At 41.6% G+C, this 20,122-nt stretch overlaps 1 protein-coding gene and 1 long non-coding RNA gene across 2 annotated transcripts in view; one reads left to right on the top strand and one right to left on the bottom strand.

The window, feature by feature from the left end:
* Window positions 1-17,857, bottom strand: part of UBR5 (ubiquitin protein ligase E3 component n-recognin 5) — an 86,814-nt gene extending 68,957 nt beyond the window's left edge. The window contains exons 1-2 of the mRNA XM_066177725.1: window positions 17,533-17,857; window positions 170-214 (exon numbers count right to left, since the gene is read on the bottom strand). Coding sequence (XP_066033822.1) covers window positions 170-214; window positions 17,533-17,594 — 107 coding nt within the window. The 5' untranslated portion in view covers window positions 17,595-17,857. The remainder of the gene's footprint in view (window positions 1-169; window positions 215-17,532) is intronic.
* A 452-nt stretch (window positions 17,858-18,309) lies between these two features.
* On the top strand, window positions 18,310-19,443 carry LOC136286304 (uncharacterized). Its single transcript, XR_010719830.1, has 3 exons — window positions 18,310-18,339; window positions 19,061-19,179; window positions 19,303-19,443. It is a non-coding gene; the product is annotated as an uncharacterized lncRNA (long non-coding RNA).
* Window positions 19,444-20,122: the final 679 nt, after the last annotated feature.

The following is a 20,122-nucleotide window of genomic DNA, read 5'->3' as shown; positions in this document are numbered from 1 at the left end:
TTCCTGTGTTATCTGAACTGTGTTATCTGAAGCATGTCTGGACTTAAATATCAGTAGCACTGAGGATTTCTAAGGCTCCACCACCTACAGTACAATCATCTGCTTCTTGTTGCTTTTAGAGAAATTGTGCTTTCCTAAGTGACTTAGAGCAGCATGTGATATGCCTTACCTGTTTAAATTATATTTGTTCAGCTTCTCTGAAACTTCCCTTAATCTGAAACAGAAATAAATGAAGCTGTTATTTGATGATATACTGCACAGCCCACAACATCCACTCACACAGTATATTTATGACGTTATGGGAACAACTTACCACCAAAATTATTGAAGTTTAATATAAATACTACTTGGTACTGTTAAGTCTGTTTAAGAAATAGATAGTGTTCAGCTTCAAGTCAGGTTTTTGTTTTGGAGGTTTTTTTGCTTTGGAGTTTTACTCGTGCCACAGAATCAACATTCGCTTGCATTTCTGTGTGTTTTGCAACTCACTATCAAAAAACACAACTCTTGCCTTGTTACAACCATTCACAACTTCATGCACAAAATAAACATATAAAGCAATGACCATAAACTGCAGTTCTACTTTTATTTTCTTGTATAAGCTTGAATAAAGTATCCCAGAGGAGAAAGGATTATAATCTTCTAAGAAATCCAAGTATGGATTTTTGGCATATAAGAGCCAAAAATATGACAGTAAATTCCCCAAAAGAGAAAACACAAGGAAAGAAATGCACAAAAGCCAAGGCCAAAAGGAACAAAAACAAATTCTGACTAACAGAAGTAACAATCCAGAGAAACATCACTATTTAAAGGGTTTTGTAAAACATTACCTTTACAAAGGTAAACAATGTGTCCAAAAATTCAGAATATCAGAGCAGAAGAAAGGGCCAACCCAAATAGCACTCCTGCTTACAGGATACTGTATCCAAAAGTGGAAAGCAACTAAGTAATTTCCAAGGTAATTTCTAATCCGTTCAAGAAAGATCCACTATGGGCAGCAAAGACACTGGAGTACTATCAGGTAGGCATGTCAATTAAAGCTTGGGTTCCTTTCTTCCCAAAGGACACAAGCAACCTGAAAAAGCCTCTAAAGAGCTTCCAACTACAGTCAGAGTATTCGCATTATAACAAGATATAAAACCAAGACAAATTCTGTAAAAATGGTGCAAGGTCTTCTTAATCAAGAAAAAAATTCCCAGCTTTGGTACTACATTCATCCTAGCCTAAATCAGCAACACTTTTCTACACCTAACAAAAAGACAGGCACACCAGCACTGTTTTCCTCTGCTTGAATCCATATCTTTAAATCCTTCATTTTTACTTGCTTCATTTCAGTTCCTACACAGAGACTTATGGACAACAACCTTCAGCTACTTGCAAACCCTGTGCATGAGAAAGAAAACAGACTAGAGGTCCACAGAGTGAAATCTTAACATTATCAACAGTGTTTAACTCTAAAGTATTTGTCCTGGGGGAAAAAATAAGGAAAAAAATCTTCAAGTCCATTTAGAAACAAGGTATTTTATACTGATAGAAGTAACTTCCAAGGCCAAGAAGAAAGGAAAAGTGAAGACAGCAGAAAGGAATTGAATGTGTGTAGAATTGCCTTTTGCTACCCAAGACAAGCTGCTGGTTTGTAAGTAGGCAATTTCACACTCCCAATTTCCAGCCACCATCACTTCACACAGGCCAAGAGTACATACGCAGATAAGGCTTCTGTGAAGACAGCCCACAAAAGCAAGAGAAAACACAAAGGTCCCGTGCAGTCTGTGCAAAAGGTACCCCACAAGAGTGAACTACTGTGGGAGACTGTGGAATGAACCCCAAGTTGAACAACACAGACTCCACACTGTATCATATGGCTTTATACAGCAAGCAGGGATTGCTGCATATTATATGACAAGTTAAACATCCCTGAAGTTTCATGTCTTGGGTTTATCACCTAACAGTTTCCCACAAGAATCCTGAGCAGTTTCCTATTAACATTTTTCTCCTGGCAAGCATGAGTAATAACTACAGAATAGGAAAACCTATCTTTAAATTCATGGCACTGCCTTTAAGAAAAGCTGACAGCAAAAAAAAAGTAGCACTTTATAGCAGATGGTTACTAGACTAGTCTATGAGCGACATTTAAAGCTTCCTTATCTGAGCCCTGGTCACAAGACCAGACCACTACCATAGAAGTAGACATACTCAAATTTGAAGAAAATCATCATACTCCTTTTATACCTGTAAAGAAATGAAGTGATAGGAAAGAAATATGCCCAGAAAGCTAAGATTTCAATAGTCAATGAATCCATGAGTAACATCAGTCTCAAGAGATCTAACATTGTTGAAAAGAAGCTACTGTCAATTTTAATAGGAGGAAACAGAGAAAGATAAATGCAACAATGCTGAAAGTACTAAACTATTCTATGGAAAGAAAAAAAGAGTAAAAACTCTCTCATGCCTCAACCATGTCATATGCAACTGCTCTAACAGCAAAAATAACAAGTGCTGCTGATAAGCTCCTGTAAGTCCAGGAGGACTTGAATTTGATGCAGAACAGCACCAGAGCTGTTCCCTGCTGGGCTGCTGGTTCCACCCTCATTCCTCCCTTTCCCTGTGCCAGCCCCAGCATTCACATGAACACCAGTCACAAAACCAAACCAGCAGGAAAACAAAAACAAAGCAGAAAGATATGTTTGTATACTGTGTATGTAGAGTCTCTCTGCGCAAATAAAAACTTGAAACAATCTCCTGCAGCAATCTAAGCCTTTCTACCTGCACAGTTGCAGAGCATTGTACCATTCATCCTCTGAAGGGAAAAGCTTATATAAGATCAGGTTGATTTCAACAAGACAGTGCAATAATTTCATGTGATTGTGCTCTGGAGGAAGAGGTACAGGCAGAGATGATTTAGCCAATTCTCACATTAAGGTCAACATTTTCACTAAGACCTTTCTGAGGTAAATGAAGTCTCCAATATAAATCCCTTGACAGGCTATGCCTTGAAAAGTTCTCATTAAAGGCAATTAAACTATTTCAAAGGACAAAGTTAGAAGCAACACATATTTTCATCACAAACGTTTTTGAAGAAATGCACTAGCTTGGCAACACTTTTAGACAAAAAGTTTAGTGACAGCTCCTGTATCAAGACACACATTCTTTATACATTATCACTGAAATTAATCCAAAAACAGTTGTGAGGAAAACAAAATCAGTTTGTCCAAGCCAAGTAGGGATTTCTTTAATTTCAAGTTTTGCAGCTCCAATTTCTATCCTCTAGAAACTGATCAAAATAGAAGGGATCTACGCTCACACTAAGCAACCAAAAAGGCTTTAAGCCAGGACTACCACAGCTCAGATTTCCCACATGGCACTTTTATTCATCACAAGACATTACTTTTCTCAAAGAAGTTTTCTGTTTCCAGACAAGTTTATCTCAGGACCCATGCTTCTACCACATCTTGCTTCATAAAAGCAGGTTAGGCTCAAAAATGCAGTAGAGTTACTCCATTTCAAAAGACTGAAGGCAAGTGTTGCAGAGGAAGGAAGGGTACCTCTTAAAACAAAATATAAAAGAAACAAAAACAAACAAACAAAAATACAAAAACAAAAAACCCTCACATGCACACACATAAAAAACCCCAGAAACACACAAAATCCCCACACCTCAACCATAAAATCCCCAAAACCAGCTTGGTATGATGAACAACTTCAAGTAGGGAAATAAGAAATAAAGCTACTAGAGGCGTGGTAGGTTTTTCTAAGTGATCAGGTCAATTTAAACTGTCAATGAAGTCTGTAAGCCAACCAACATGAGACTTCCACACCAGAGCAGACAGAAGTATGCAAGTACCACTACAATGCTTTTCCAAGGGAAGACTAATACTAATAATAACAAGCAGATACCCAAGGGGACACACCCATGTGACACAATGCATTTAAGCATTGGAGAACAGTATTACATATCTACCAACACTTAAAAGGTAAATACAATCTTCATGTCCCTCAGCTGACATCCTGAAGTGCTCTGAGCACAGCAAGCCAGACCCAAGGCAGTTCACAGGTTTTGGCCCAGCAGAGATGCACAGCCTCCAGATCAGACCTCTCACACCTGCCTGTCTTGAATCACACTGAAATGAGCTCCTGTGCCTGTCTGTCAGTGTCACAGAAACAGTCTCAGAAAAGCAGAAAATGGACACCAATGAAAAGCTTAAGCAAATACATTATCTTCATTTCCTAATCCCAGGATAACTTCAACACTAGATGCTGTCACTGATGTAAAGTCACACCCAGCTGTCTTCTGTGCCACAGTACAGCATACAAAGGGATCCTGCCCCCACCTGCCATCTCAAACACTAGAGAGCAGCTTCCAAGGAGGCAGCCTTCCACAGCTACACCTTTCTCCTACTGGAATTAATGAAGATTTAGTGTGCATTAAGTCATTCTGGGTAGAAAGTGGGGAGAATCCATAAAACCAAATGCTAAAGTACCACACAAAAGCAGGCAATAAGATTATCTGTAGAAAATAAAGTAATGCACATAAGAAGAAAAAAAAAGAAATCCCAAGCACAAGTAAAAAACAGGCTCCAAGGTAACCAACACTACTCAGCAGGGTAGCGGATAATGTGTTTAGACTATAATACATAGATCGCTGAAATGAACTAGATGACAAAGAAACCCATTGCTCCACTCAGCCAGTAATCAGGGGAACCATGGCTTACACTTTGTCCTCTCCACATTTCAAGAATTATAAATTAGGACTATTTGGTTATTACATACTAAACCAACACCTACTGCTCAGGAAATCCCTAAGTTGCAAATTCTTAGAAGTTGCAAAAGCATCACTGTATGTCTGCTCTACTCTAATACTGTACTCCTGTTAATCTAGCACTGGTCTCTGCCACAAAAAGGAGGAGAATAAGATGGACTTTTTGTCTGACTTCAACAGCTGTTCTTGTATTTCATCGTATCAGTCAACACAGGTTTACAGAACTTGGCTCCCAAACTTTATTTCCTATTTTGGGGGATTGTCAGTTTGGTTGATAAAGGTAGTTCTGATCACTTAATAGTTCTGATCACTCTCTGGAACCATGGTAACACACTGTGCTGAATCTGTAATCTGCAGCTGAACGCTAATATGGCAAAGATCTAACAAATTAATGTCCTGAAAACAGCTTTCTTTTACTGAAAAGTCTTCAGGTAACACAGTGATTGCAGAATGAAAATTCTCTAACAGCAGACCATTACTATTTAACAATAAAACAACACTGATGTAGATCATGACCTAAGTTGGGTATAAGATAGCCCACAAGAAGGTTAAAACATGACAAGAAAAATTAGCAAAAATAGGACATGTACTTTAGTTCTATTTTTATGAAGAAAAAAAAAGGCAGATTTCATATCACTGTGTAGAAGAACAAGGGGAGAGCAGTGCATATTGCCTAGCAAGGCTTACAGTGCTGTGTTCCATAAAATCCTCACACAGAAGCTGTTGATGTTCAGGCTGGATAAGCAGACAGTGAGATGAACCAAAAACTATCTGAACATCTGGGTCCAGAGGGTGGTAATTAATGTCACAAAGTCTGGCTGGAGGCCAATGACAAGCTGTGTGCCCCACAGGTCAATACTGGGTCCAGTCCTGCTCAACATCCTTATTACCAACCCAGATGATGGGGCAGTGGGTATCCTCAGCAGGTTTGCTGATGGCACCCAACTGCAAGGACTGACTGCAGGATATGCTGCATGTTGCTGCCATCCACAGCACAGCAACCTCATGACAACCAAGGGGAGGCAAGGCACAAATCTCTGCACCTCAGCAGGAACAGCCACGTGCCACAGACTGTCCAGCTGGAGAACAACAGCGTGACAGAAAAGGACCTGCAAGTCCTGGTGGCCACCAAGCTGAACACGAGCCAACATGCCTTGCAGCAAAGGCAAACAGAATTCTGGCTGCAATAAAGTACTGCCAGCATGCTGAGGCAGAAAATGCTTCTCTTTATTCAGCACTCATGAGGCCACATCTGGAGACCTGGGCTCCTCACTACAAGAGACATGAGCATGCTGGACAGAGCCTAGCAAAGGGACACAAAAATGATTAAGGCACTAGAGCATCTCTCACAAGAGGAAAGGCTGAGAGATTTGGGACTTCAGCCTAGGAAGAGAAAGCTCAGGGGAGGATCTTAAGATATATGAACACCTAAAGCGAGGGTAATAAAGGAGACAGAGCCAGGCTCTTTCCAGGGGCACCCAGGGACAGGACCAGACACAGCAGTCACACACCAAAATAAAGGAGGCTCTATCTGAACATCAGGAAACACCTTCTTTGCTGTGAGGGTGACCAATCACACAGGATACTCAGGGAGATTGTAGAGTCTCAGACCCTGAGAGTTACTGAAAAGCCATCTGAACACAGTCCTGGGCAACCAGCTGTAGATGGCCCTGCCTGGGAATGGGACCAGATGATATCCAGCCAACCTGCAATTGATACTGAGGGCTTAATGCTTTCAGCATGTGATCTCCACACATTTGACTTGAAGGCACAGCAGCAAAAGGAGGGGATTTGCCTTTGAAAAGCTAGGAGCTCATGTTTTGCTCTACAGAATCTGTCTAAGGTCAGTGACACAGGAAAAAAGTTACACCAATGAGTCAGAAAAGTGTCAGAGTTGCACATTCAGTAAAAAAATCCACGGGTACTTAAATATGCAGCTGGAAGTACTCTTTCTTTAGCAGGAACAGCAAGACCAGGGGCAGATACCTGAAGAATTTGTGAAATGCCTTTAACTAGCAATGAATTCTTAAGCTGGGCAACTGGTTCTTCTAGCTCAGAATCTACTTACACCCTTTCTTCAGGTTTAAGTGACACTGAAAACATTCCCACTCTGAATAAAAACAAAACCAAAACCATAACCCCACACCACAGTGCAGAGGATGACCACAGCCTAGCTCAAGAGGAATACAAAGTCAGTTATGCTTTTTAAATAAGCAAATACCCATAAGCTACGAAACAGCACGGCACCTTTTCTGAAAAAAAAAGTTGTAGTTAACAGTCTGAATATGAACAGGAAGAAATCACAAATGGTATGATCTGGACAGGACTGACACAGAGGAGTTACAGCATGCCTCTAGGTTATTTAGCACATTATCTAGAGGAGTTGGTAATGAAGTAGATCTACAGCTAGAAGTTGCCTAAACACCTAGTGTTGCTTCTAGGGGGAAAAAAGAAAAATACGTTACAGGAGGAGTCAGACTCAATCTGAGGCCCTTCTATGGCAGCAGATTTCCAAAAGTATAGTTTGCAAATCCAGACAGAAATCTGTTCTCTGGTGCAGAATGCATCAAATCATCATTCTGTGGTCCCACATTCTGTTCAACTGCACAAAGTCCTTGCAGCTGTTTTGTTTAATATTTAGCAGAAGGCTATTTCTTTACCCAGAACACCACTACAGCTAAACAACTGGATCAATCAACTCAGTTGGGTGAGTTCTGAATCTTAAAACAATTAAGGCTGTAAGCTATTTAACTACCCATCATTTTAGGAAGTATATCCTCTTGTGATAGTAAAACACGAATAATGGGAATTTAGAACCCCACGGTTCTAAATTCAAGAATACTTGAAAAATACACACAAGACAATAGCATGAGCAGTGTTACTACACTGAACAACAAACAAATGCTATCTAAATACAGCTAGGAAGCTGTATACTTGCTTAACTAGAATGAGAGAAAATTAAAAGACCCCATTAAGTCAAAGAAAGAAGAAAACCTTATTTTTACAGTCCGAACATTGCTGTAGTGATTCCATTAAAAAAACGCTTTCAAAATAAAAATCCAGTCACTAAAAATCATAGAACTTTTTTGTGTCCCACTGTGATAAGATTGTTAATGCTCCTTCAGGAGTTCATTAGGAGCCACCAGGGAGGCTGTGAATTTACCAGCACACCAGTTTAAGGCCTGGAGAGGCAGGTTCTGGTCCCAGCTGAGGCTACTGCGGGAACCCAAATCATCTCTTCACCATTTTCCTTTGCTCTAAGCTTTTGAGAGCTGTGATGACTTTGTGCAAAGGTGGAAAATGGCCTTTGATTAGAGCACTCAAATGCCATAAAAATATTTTTAAAGTAAGAACTGTCACATTATTAAATACTTTGTGTCTTGACTACAGAAAAGCAACTGTGTCTTTTGTATAAGTGATTTTATTAAAAACAAAGCACAAATAAGAACTGAATTCTAATTGCTCTGCTAAGTTCAACAACCTTTTTTCTTATCTGAATTAGTTTTAGCAAGAGGGAAGGACCACTTAGCATGTCCAGGCCTTTACTTGCAAATTCCTCCAATTCCAAGCCTTGAAGTATTCAATAAAAATTCTGACATCACAGTGTTATCTGCACGTCACTTTTCCAAACTTGCTAAAAACTGCCTTTTAAATACCAGACCTCCTCCTCACACTGCCCTGTCTTCCACTAAAAACACATCTTCAAAACCTTTCTCTGACACTGCATCTTTGATTTAGACAGGGATGGACTGAGGCCTGGAATAAAGAGTAAAGCGCAAGCACCAGGACAGAAAAACAAGCAGCCAAATCACTTTGTCCAACGCACAGTGCAGGAAAAATACCTCAGAAGAAACCCCAGCCTCTCAGGTGCACACCTCATCCCAATACTTTTCTGCACTGCCAGAAAAAAGATTCTTTTTTCCATCTGCCTGCACCCCAGCCATGCTCCAGGTGCTTCCCGGAGTGTAACCAGTGTTTTGGTTCCCCCAGAAGAACTCGTGAAGCAGCACATTGAGCACCTCCTGCACCACATTTTGCCTAAGGGTAGTGTTATTTCAGGTAACAATCTTGCCAGACACAGATCCTGCACCACAAGAGAAAAAAACAAACTTTGGCCATTCCAGCAAAACAGCCTGTTGGTCCCCAGCCTTTCCATAAGGAGCTGGGCATATTACTTGCCATATTATCTTCTGCCTCCCCACTCTGCCCCACAATGACAAGATGTTATGATCTGTATCATTCAAAGGTTTAATTACTTTTAAATAACTGAACTAGAGACATTTTGTCAAAGTCCGTGAATTGTGTATACAGTGACTTAAAAAAACGGAAAATGAGAAAAGCTGCTGTTAATAGTATACTGTGGTCAAAGCCAGAGAAAGAGTTCAAACAACCTAAGAAAGATCTTCATTAAAGATGAGACAACAATAACTCACTTATACCAAAAAATATGAAATGGATTAAAAGCCATAAATTCTCTTCAGAAGAACATATCTTGATATTTACTAGAGAGAGAAAAAAAAAAATGCAGCTCTGAGCATTTTCAGTTCAGACAGAGAATAGCAAATATTTCATACCATAAATGAAAGAATAAATACAAAGACACATATAAGAAAATTAATTCTGCAAAATGAACAAGAAATTAAACTGATACCACCCTTACTGAAGGAAGTAACAGACCCCAATAGCTTCAAACAACGACAGAGTAGGGTGTACATTCAACTTTATTCCCACAGGCAAATATTTATTCTCCAGTTAAGTTTTCGGAAAAATGCTGCAGCACAAACATTTGTTTCTATTAAGTCAATGTCAGACTCCACACTGACACCTCCAAAGTGAAATTATAGTTTTCAGTAGAATCCAGAGATTCCCATAAAGATCCATTTCACTGTATCAGAACTCCCTACACATGGAGATAATCCATCCCAAAGGTGAAAAAGGTGAGAGGGTGAGGAAGCATAATGGATAATAGAGAATGAAGCATAATGAAAGATGGTAAGCAAATTTTAAAAATGCTGTTTTTACCACAGGTTTGCATTAAAGTAATCAACTTCAACAGAAAGTGGGGGAAAAAAAAAAAAAAAAAAAAAAAAAAAAAAGACAAAATGAGCATCCATCTTAACTAGAGATGATGGCAAACGTTGCAGAAAGTAACACCAGCAAGACCTGAGTACAGGACAGTTTCCTTCTGGGCTCTCTCCTAACAAACACGCAAACTACAGCTGCATGGCTATAATCACCCTTGGCCATTCGAGATACTTTGAACTGATTCATTTGACAAACAAAATACACGCTCTCTCCAATGTGGATTGTTTTTTGGCCTTTTTTATTGCTGGAGACAAATTTCGTAAGATCTCCATCAGCCTTGGTATCTTCATCTGCTGCATTACACTACTGTTGTCACAAATTAAACTGGCAGACCTCATGGCTGGCAATAAAACAACGAGAGCAAGGAATCCCAATGCAGCTGATGTTCAAAATAACACTAACCATGGAAATATTTTCAAAGTTTTTTTTATTCTGCACTGTTTAATAAAACACCACAATGTAAAAACTAAATCAGAAAAATGAGACCAAAATATCTTCAGGCATCTTTTCTGATAAAAGGCAGTAAGCAGTTTAATGATGAAAAGCTGTCCAAAACAACATTACAGAAAATACACATTTCATCTCCACTGTGGATGTAAAGCAATTTGAGAAATCATCTCAACAGCAACTGCCTTGGGATTATAAACCGTAAAATGCTACACTAAAATAATCATTTTCAGAACTGCAACAAAATAATCAAGTTGAGATGTTAAATATTCACTGTACCAGCATGGACTGCTGCTGCAAAACACATTGCACTTTCAAGTGCAGCAGCCAGGATTTGCTGGAAGACTTGGTGAAGCGTATTTAGTATGAGAAATTCCCCTGACAAGTGCTGGGTGTAAGCAGTGAGACCTGTGAGCAAAGAGCACATTTAATGGTTACATCACTCCTCACCTGGAACCAAACTGGTTCATGTTTTATGTACATGCAGATGACCAGTGCTCTCACCTTAAGCCTTTCTATTTAGGTTTACAGTATGTTTCAACTCTTTAGAATTGTCACACTCCATACCAGTGAGGTATATAAAACAAAAAACTTCTTTCATATAAAACAAAAAACTGCTTTAAATTGAAGCAAAATACTAATTTCCCTAGAGGGGAAGGGTAAAAGTAAAGAAAGCAGTTTTGGTGAACTGCGTTTTTTAAGCACAGAAAGACTTTTAGAAATAGAGCACGGAGTTTATTGTCCAAATAGTTCTATGCCAGACAGAGCAAATAAAATCTGAACTACAGATAATTATTTCTGTAGTGGAGTAACTAATGCTGTGTCATCCTCACTTAAACTGTCAAGCTTAAGGTTTTGGACAATACATGCGTGCACTGTGAAAATTAGATTTGTGCCTTTATTTCAACATCTTTTTTTTCTCCAAATTGTTCCTCTCAATTTAAAATCCACTGACTACTGCAACCAGGTCTTGTCTTCACGTTTTCTCTGGGGCACATAGAGATGCCAACTACTGCAGTCTCCTGTGTGAAATTGTTTCTAAGAGCCAAATCCTTAGTGGACTTCAGAGAATTCAAGGTTAAAAACATGCACAACTGAAGAGCACAAGTAGATTTTTTTTTCTATGTTTTTTTTTCCTGCATAAATGGCTGATGATGCAGAGAAAGCCAAAACAGCATCTTGCACATTTAACTGCAAATTAGATTGCTGCTAGTGTAATCACTAAAATAAATAAAATAAAATACCTTGAATCCCCTTCTCCATATAAGTTTCAAATACATAATACATAATAATTAAAGTCACAAATGATTAACTGTGCCACAATTGTGAAAAGGCAGCCACAATACACTGCAGTTTGCCAAGCTTAGGTACATCCTTAGTTGTTTTTTCTCAAGTGTCAAGTCATTTTTTTCATGTAAATATAATTGTGTACTGAACAGTTATCTACTTTAGTTAGTTTTAAAAAGTGTCACACCCTTCACATCTATTTTTTGATTGAATCACGTATTTGACAAACATCCTACATGGCCATCAGAATATTTCACAAATACATACTATACCAAAAATTACCTCAAATGTATGTTGTTTATAGTTTTTAACTTTTACAAATGTTTCGTCCATAAATGTTGTTGACTGCTACCTTACTCTCCTTAGAATTAAAAAAGGTGTTCTCTGACCGCTCTGACTTGCAGTGCCAACCTTATAATACAGCCATTAATATCTTAGTCCCTTAGTCTCACTTTATCATTGATCCAAAAAATATGCTCAAAGCTTATGTATGATTTGAGAAGGAAAAAGGAAGCAACCTTTGTGCCCCAATTACTATTTTACTAAATTCCTTGTGACAGTCACAACTACTCTCAGCCCAGATCACATTCACAGTACAGTTTCACATTACAGTAGCCAAAATAAACTTGCTGCTTTCAAAATGGAAGGAACTCAACCCTGCTTCCTCTTCCCCGTTCTTCACTACCAACCCTCCCTACTGCAGCACTTTTCAAAACATTCTGATGCACACCCAACAAGGAGATAAACCAGTTCAACTTCCCAATGCACTATATTTACTTCACTTTACCACGGCTATCTTTGTATCATTTTAGCAAGTTAAGTCAGTTTCCTACGGGATCAGAAACTCACAGCCAGTGCAAGGTAAGAGGTGGGGAAAGCAAACCTCCGCCTTCAGAAGAGAGCAATTACTTTGACTTACAACATCTCAGGGAAGTTTCTGCAAGAACATTCACAGACAATTACATATGTACTCTAAAAATCTGGGGTGTAGCAAGCAATTGTAATCAGAAGATGACCCAGGCAGAGCAAAGTCCAAAAAGGCCTAGAACACTGGCCTGTGTAAAAGCAACCTTCCATATTCAACCAGACATGAAGTAACACCATAAATTCTGATGATTAACTTCCCAAATTATTGTCCTTAAGTAACAATACTAAGTAAAATCCAATCTTAATGTACTGCTGCATGTATGAATCCTGTAACACTCTATACTACCATAGTGGTGGTGCAAAGCTTTTGAGGCAGTCAACCAATTTTATTTTTAAAAAAGTGTTTCCAACTATGAGTCTCATGATAATAATAATAATGTCACAACAGTCATATTATTCCCTCCTTCTCTTCTGAAAGAGGACAATCTAAATTTGGCTATCCTTTCAAGAAATTCATCCTTAAAGCAAGTTCACCACTTTGCCCATTACTGAAGTTTATCAAGCAGCTGTAACTCAGGGAATTCAAATCCTACTTCAGTTATGGCTTCCCAGTAATTAAACCACCTAGTCCTGTTTGAGGCAGGCTACCTGCACTTTTGCTAAAGTAGATTAGGAAGAGTTTAAAGCACACCAAAATAAATCACTTAAGCAAAAAGAAGTACTGTATTATCTGCACAAAACCTGCAGATTCTCAATTAAGAACACATCAGTCAATGCCTTCTCTTCCCCAGCTTGGGGCAGCACTGCAGATCGCACAGAAGTAACAGCAGAGAAGTTTGTGCTCAGGCTGCCTCCCTCTAACAGGAGGACACTGCTCTCCCAGCACTGTGGACGGAGCAGAGGGGGCTCAGGCCGTGCACTGTCACTCTAACATGAACACTCGCATTATCGGAGCTCTCTCTCCCCCCTGTGCACGGCTCCTGCCGACATGTGGGGCCGAGACAGCAGCTCCACATCCCTGCTGGTTCCCTGCACAGCCACGCCACACCCCACGCCAGCTCCTTCCAGCAACATCTGCTTGAGATTTTTAACAGATTTGCTCATCAGTAAATGCAAGGGGGGGTGGCCTTGGCCAGAGGAGCAGCCACATATCCACTGATCATTTGCACAGTACCTTCAATTGGTGTGCAAATTAAAAAGGTATGTTCTTGCTAGGCATTTTTTTCCACATAAATTGATTATCAGAGAAAGCAAACAATGCAGGCAATGCAAAGCACACAACTTAAATTTTCAGTTCAAGCACGGCCTAAAGTAAGTAACATTCAAATAACAGAGACAGGCACTGAATGTATTATTGAGGGAAAACAGAGTCATGTAAAGAACGAGATAATCCTTTCTTCCTCCAAAGCTGACACTACATACAGACTCACTGAAGCTTCAAATTAAGTTTTCTCAGGTGTGCTACTGGTTTCAAGGATGCTACTGCCAGAAAACCTAGTATATGACGCTTCTAAACACTCATATTCAGAATACTCTCTATTTAACCAAATTCATTACATCTCATCTACAGGAGGAGAGAAAAGACCACATTAACATTGTGTCAATGACCACTTCAAAAATTACATCTTACTCTATGCTAGGAGTTAAATAGTTTAGCTGACAAGAATTTTCTTAGTACAAGGTAAAAACCAAGTCAAAGCTCTAGATGAAGCCTGTTCCTGAAGGTTAGCTCATGTAGGGAAAGCCATTTATGCAAGGTGAAAGACCCCCCCAACCTTCTCCTTCCACAGAGCAGCAAGTTAAACTGCTCCTGTGAGGTTTCATAACAGCCAAGAAAAGGCTATTTGTCATGGTTACACCCACTTCCTAACCCAATAAAAAATTAAGAAATATACTCAGAATTTACTAAGATTAACTTATCTATGAAACTGTGTCTAACTTCCTTCATAAAGCATAAAGTTTCCAACCCTGAAAGAGGTGAATAATCCACAACATATATCTAACATCCACTGCAACAGAAGCTGGACATCTCTTTTTCAAATATTAAAGCCATTAAATATTTACACCCCAAATACTCTATGGAGTTGTTTCTCAAACTGCAGGCCATACTGAATTTTTCTCCCATTAAACTCCACACACTCAGTCTGCAGACAACAAATTGCTTGAGGAAAAAAACCCAAGTTACTTATCTTCCTTAATAAACTTACCAGAAAAACCTCAATTACCTCAGCTCATCCTAAACAAAAGCTCAGCCTAGTATCCCTTTCAAAAGATGAATCCTAATACAACTACAAAATCAAGTATGACCTTGTCCTCTGTGAACTCTCTTCAGTGTCACCAGCTCCCAGACATCTGAGTGAAGAAGTCAACCCTGTTTCAGCTTATTTGAGAGAGGACTAATAATTACCATCAGGGGACAATATTAACCTACATTTTCAAAAACACTGGCCAAGAAGTATTTTCAGACGATGAGCAGATGTGCTCAGGAGTCCTCTGATTATTTGTGGTTCCACGGTTACTTTCTCCTCTTTTCTTTGAAGTGTTTGCCCATTCTCACATTTGCTGCATGAATAAGTGCGATAACAAATTACACAGAAAACCTACTAAGAACTGTAGAACAAAATGAGAGAAAATGCACCAAGCCAAACTGGAAAAAACTACTTCCTCCCATTTTGTCGACTACTTAAGAGCAGAGCAATATTTCAGGAGAAGGATGGTTTCCAAAAACACTTCACTGCCTTCACACATCTACATTGCTTATTAAGCATAATGGATCAAATACTTGATTACAAAAATTCAAGTGTCCTGTATCCTGGACACACAAGGACTGCACTGATAAATGTCTTGTGTTTGAAGTGATTACTCCTTTGATGCAGAGCACAAAACCATTGCTGAAAGCACACAATGCAGAATTATGATCCCAAAATCTGATTTTGAGAAACAACTATCATTCAGAATACAGACAGAAAAAAAACCCCTGACTGACCACTGGCTGCAGTACAGACTTAAAAAAGCCTGTGAAGTGAGAGAGGAAAGAAACACCACAGAGACATGAGATGTTCCAAGATCCAAACTTCTATGAGTATGTGTAGGAGAATTATTTATTAAGCTACCTAGATCTTGATCTACACTGACAGAATAGTAATAAGCAGCAATGTTAAAAATGATAAAATTGAACTGGCATTTCCAGCACATATGTGCGTTCCTCAACCCTATTTATGAATCGTTCTGATTTCACTGCATTACAGGTTCTGACACACAGCTACTGCACTTTTAGTAAAATTACATTTATGAAGTGGAAATTTCTGACTTGCAGCTCAGATCAAGGAGTCACTTGATTTTTCAGAATAGTCACCACTTAACAGCACTTGTGCAGCTTTCTCCATTTACTAATTACCACATATTTTGAAGCTTCCTGTACCAAATAGTAGTTGTAAGAGCTGCTGCTGTGGTAAGAAAAAAAAACTAAAAATCGAGAAAGCATTACGAAGACTGAAAGGGACTCATATTTCATATCAATATGTCAACAGAAGAGGTAACATTAAAGAAAAAACAGATGAGTTCTCTCACTTGGAGAAAAGTGTGATAATTACATGCTAAATATTTTCCAAGGGCCTATCAACATTAAAAGAAAAAAAAAAAAACAACAACAAAAACCACTGGGGTCCTTTCAAGTTCAAAGCCCTAGATCTTACTCCAAACCAAAACAGGGCAAGCAGTAAGTGGAAGAACTCCTAGTACAGCATCATCTCTCAGTTTGTCACTCTAAAGGAAGATGATCTATGCCAAAATTGAATGTAGTACCTATGGAGAAAGCAAATCAATCCTGTAGGAATGTCTACGCCTCCCAGGAAGCAGGATTCTGTAAAACGTATTTTCAGACTAAGGGAAAAAAATACACTGCACACTAACTCACTTCAGGTTTTGGATCTGTTTGATCTTTTCTCTGTGTAAGCATATAAATTGTGTAGTTAGGCAGAAATTCTGTCTGCAAAACTACCTATTTTCCTGATTGTAGACCATCAAACCTCACCTGTTTTAAGAGACATCTCAGCAAAGACAAGTCTAGGAAAAGCGACCTAACCACAAACAACTGTGAAGAGAGTTGGACCCTGACCTACTGGTAGTATCAAAACCAGGAGAGTATAAGCAAGAGCTCTTCCTTTGAAAACTTAAAAGTATTTAAATATTGTTTAGAATCAATAAATAATATTTATCTTTAGTGTAAAAATACTTCAGGTTTCTATCCAGCGATGATTAAAGATCACGATTTATTCAAACGTATATTTGCGAAAAATTAAAGATGAAGTTACTGATTTTTAAGAATTCCTACATAAAAGAGCAGAAGTAAAATTTGCAAGCTATTACACATACCATTAGCAATTGCTACAGAAGAAATATTTGACAGCCACACAGAGCTGTCAAATACACGTCAAGCAGCGAAGAAAATTTGGTTCAGGGATTCATTTTCTCTCCAAGCACTCCAGTTTCTCCCCAGCCTGCAATTTCTCTCCCCCAATCCTACATAAAGTTATCTGCGTGGTTTCCAGGCTGGCAGCTGTCATCCCCATCTCAGCCAAGCCGCACACCATCAGTGATTTGAAGAACGGGCCTCCTTTTGTATCTAACACCCGGTGCGAGAGTAGGGGCAGGCAGCGCACACCGGCGCTGCGTGTGACAGCGCTGCCGCCTTTATCCCCGCTCCCGTCATTCTCTCACACACCGCGATCCCCCATCCGCATTGTCTGCCTCGCTCCATTCCCGATTAACATGGACACGTTCTCGCTCCTCCGCCAGGGATCCCCGGGAACCCCCTTCCTCGACCAAGGATCCCCGGGAAGCCCCTTCCTGGGCCGGCCGCCGGGGTTTCCCCGGCCGGCCGGAGCCCCCGCCGGGCCCGCGGCGAAGGTCGCGGCCCCCCAGCACGGCGCGGGGCCAAGCTGGCGGCGGCCGCCGGGAGAGGCCGCTCGGAGCGGGACGCGCCGGGACCGGCGGAACCGCGGCCCGGCGGGGGGGGGTCGGGCCGGCCCCGCCGCCCCGGGGCCCCTCCCCTCGCCCCCGGGGGGCCCCTCCCCTCCGCCCCCCCTCACCGGTCGTTGAGCTGGTCCTCGGTGCCCGGCAGCGGGTGCACCACGAAGTGAATCGAGGTCATGTTCCGCGCCGGTGCCCCCCCGGCGGCGGCGGGAGGCGGGCGGGCGGGCGGGGGCCGGGCACACAATGGGGGCGGCGGGGGAGGGGGCTCTCGGCCTCCGTCCCTCCCCCGGGGTGGTTCGGGGCCGCCCGGAGGAGTCTCGGGCTCTCGGCGGCCGCGGCGCTGCGGGCGCGGGGCGGGGCGGAACGGCCGCAGAGGCGCCGCTCGGAGCTGGGCCCGCGCCGCGCTCACGCACGCGCCGCCATCTTGGCTTCCAGCGGGCCCTTCTCCCTCCCCCCTCCCCCGCCCTCCGTGCGCCGCGACGGGGAAGGGGCGGGGCTTGACCGGCGCGCGCGGCGGCGCGCGTGCAAGCCTCGTGCTGACTGGCGCGCGCGGCTCCCTCCCCTGCCACTAAGCGCGCCGCCGATTGGCCCGGTGCGTCGCCCTCGCGGCGGGACGCTATGACGTCATTGTGCGGAGGGACGTAAAGCACCACGTGCCTCCCCCCGCTCTCTCTCTCCCCCCCCGCTCCAGAGCGGCTCCCCCTGAGGCGCAGGGCGGGAGCCAGGCGGGAGCGGAGCCGCTTCCTCTCGGCCGGAGCGGCTCCGGGAAGGAAGCGGGGGTGGGGGTGGGTGAGGCCTCAGCGTGCTGGCCCCCGGGGGTGCCCTGTGGGGGGGACAGGGATTTCCCCCGATGCTCGCAGGTGCTTCGTGCCCAGCGCCCGTCGGCACCCGCTCTCCGACCGGTGCTGGCTCTGTTCTTTGCAGTTACGTTTGTTGTTGCATTTCTAGTCAGTCCTCCCTGCAGCAGCCGGGATTTTTCACCATTTTTCAAGGGGGTTCCCAGAATCATTGGGGTTGGAAGGGACCTATGGAGATCATCCAGTCCAACACCTCTGCCAAGGCGGGGTTATCTGGAGCAGGGGACACAGAAACGTGTCCCGGTGGGTTTGGAATGTGTCCGGGGAGGGAGCGACATCCCTGGGCAACCTCTTCCTGTGCTTTGCCACTCTCTGCCTAAATCAGTTCTGGCTTACGTTGAGGTGGAACTTGTATTTCAGTTTATGGCCTGTAGTCCTCGTCCTATCGCTGGGCACGAGCAAAAGGAGTCTGGCACCATCCCCTTGACACATTCCTTTAAGATATTTATGTCTCTTGATGCCGTCCCTTTCCAGTCTTCTCTAGGCTAGCCACTGGGTTGATGGTATATCAGAATACAAAGCTACCACGCTGCTAAGCTCCCGGTGCCCCTGGGTTTGCATGCTTTCCCTCTGGACAAGGTTTAACTGAACTCTTCTAAGAGATTACACCTGGCCAATGGAGCTGTTTTTAACAAATTAACATCTCAATGTACCCAAGGTTGAGTAGCAAAGTCAATAAAACAGCCATTTGTTTCTATAGAAACTAAACACCTTAGCAGGGATTGTACCAAGCTTTGATTTTGGTGATTTTTTTTTTTTTTTTAACTGGAATTTGCTGCTTTTGCAGCCTGCTCTTGTTTTCAGGAAAATCAGAAATTTGGAAAACGAACTCGGAATTTTTCAGCACGTGAGGAATGATGGTAATTGCGTGGCAGTGATACTAAAACCCCTCCAGAACCCAGTTCAGTGAGTTAGAATTGATTTCTGAGTCTGTATAATCACAAACCCTAAAAATCTCAGTTTGTTCCCCCACTTTTAGACTTTGAGGGGCTTTGTAACTTCCCGTCTTCCACTCCCCTTTCTTCCTAGGCTCTTTCTCCAGTACAGCTGAAAGGAGCTAATCCAACAATCGACTGATGCAGCTGCTTGCTGCCCAGAGATTTGGGGAGTTTGTGAAGGTTTTTTTTCCGAACTATCATTAACATGAGGAAATGTCAGAGAGAGAAGAAATATTCAATTGATGCATTCCAGATTTCTTATTCTCAGATGAAGTTTCCCCATATGTTCTGTTTTCAAGTGGCAGTGATCCTCAAATGCCTTCAAGAATACAAATAAGTAATTTAGCTTATCCTGGGAGGAAAATACTAACAGATTTCTGGAAATCTACAAGGCGTGGAATAGGACTCATTCTCTTTGGTAGTGAGACAGTGCAGAAGCTGTGCTTTTAAAAACTAGTAGGTCTGGTTTTTAAAAGTAAGATGATTACCTTTTTACTTTTTTTGCTTTTAGAGCAGAGCTTAGAGTTTATTATTTAGTGCTGTGTTTGATTGTACCTACATTTGTTAGGTTTTTTCTGCCTTTTTTTTCCCCAACATCAGTCTTTAGGCTTTCCCTGAAAATATTTGTGGTGTTTATCACAGTGAGAGATTCTTAGGAGCTGTGTTGACTTCAGTTATTTTATCAGAATCACCTGTGTGTTTTGATAATCACCTGAAAAGCCTTGCTTCTCAATTTGATTTTTTTTTTTTCCCCAGAGATAAAAAAAAAAATTCCCTTTGGCAGTCATTCCTCTTTTCCATTGAACAGTAGGAAGATGGGTCACGTGAATTCCCGCTGAGCCCTTCAGAATGCTATCAAGAATTTTTGGTAGGTTTTGGGAAGTTCTAGATATTTGTTTGCTTTTCTGTTC

The sequence above is a fragment of the Chamaea fasciata genome, unplaced genomic scaffold, assembly GCF_029207755.1.
Source record: "Chamaea fasciata isolate MVZ Bird 193981 ecotype frontalis unplaced genomic scaffold, bChaFas1.0.hap1 SCAF_1, whole genome shotgun sequence".
Classification (NCBI taxonomy): Eukaryota; Metazoa; Chordata; class Aves; order Passeriformes; family Sylviidae; genus Chamaea; species Chamaea fasciata.
Note: the sequence above shows the minus strand (reverse complement) of the source record. Positions and strands in the feature narration are given on the sequence as shown.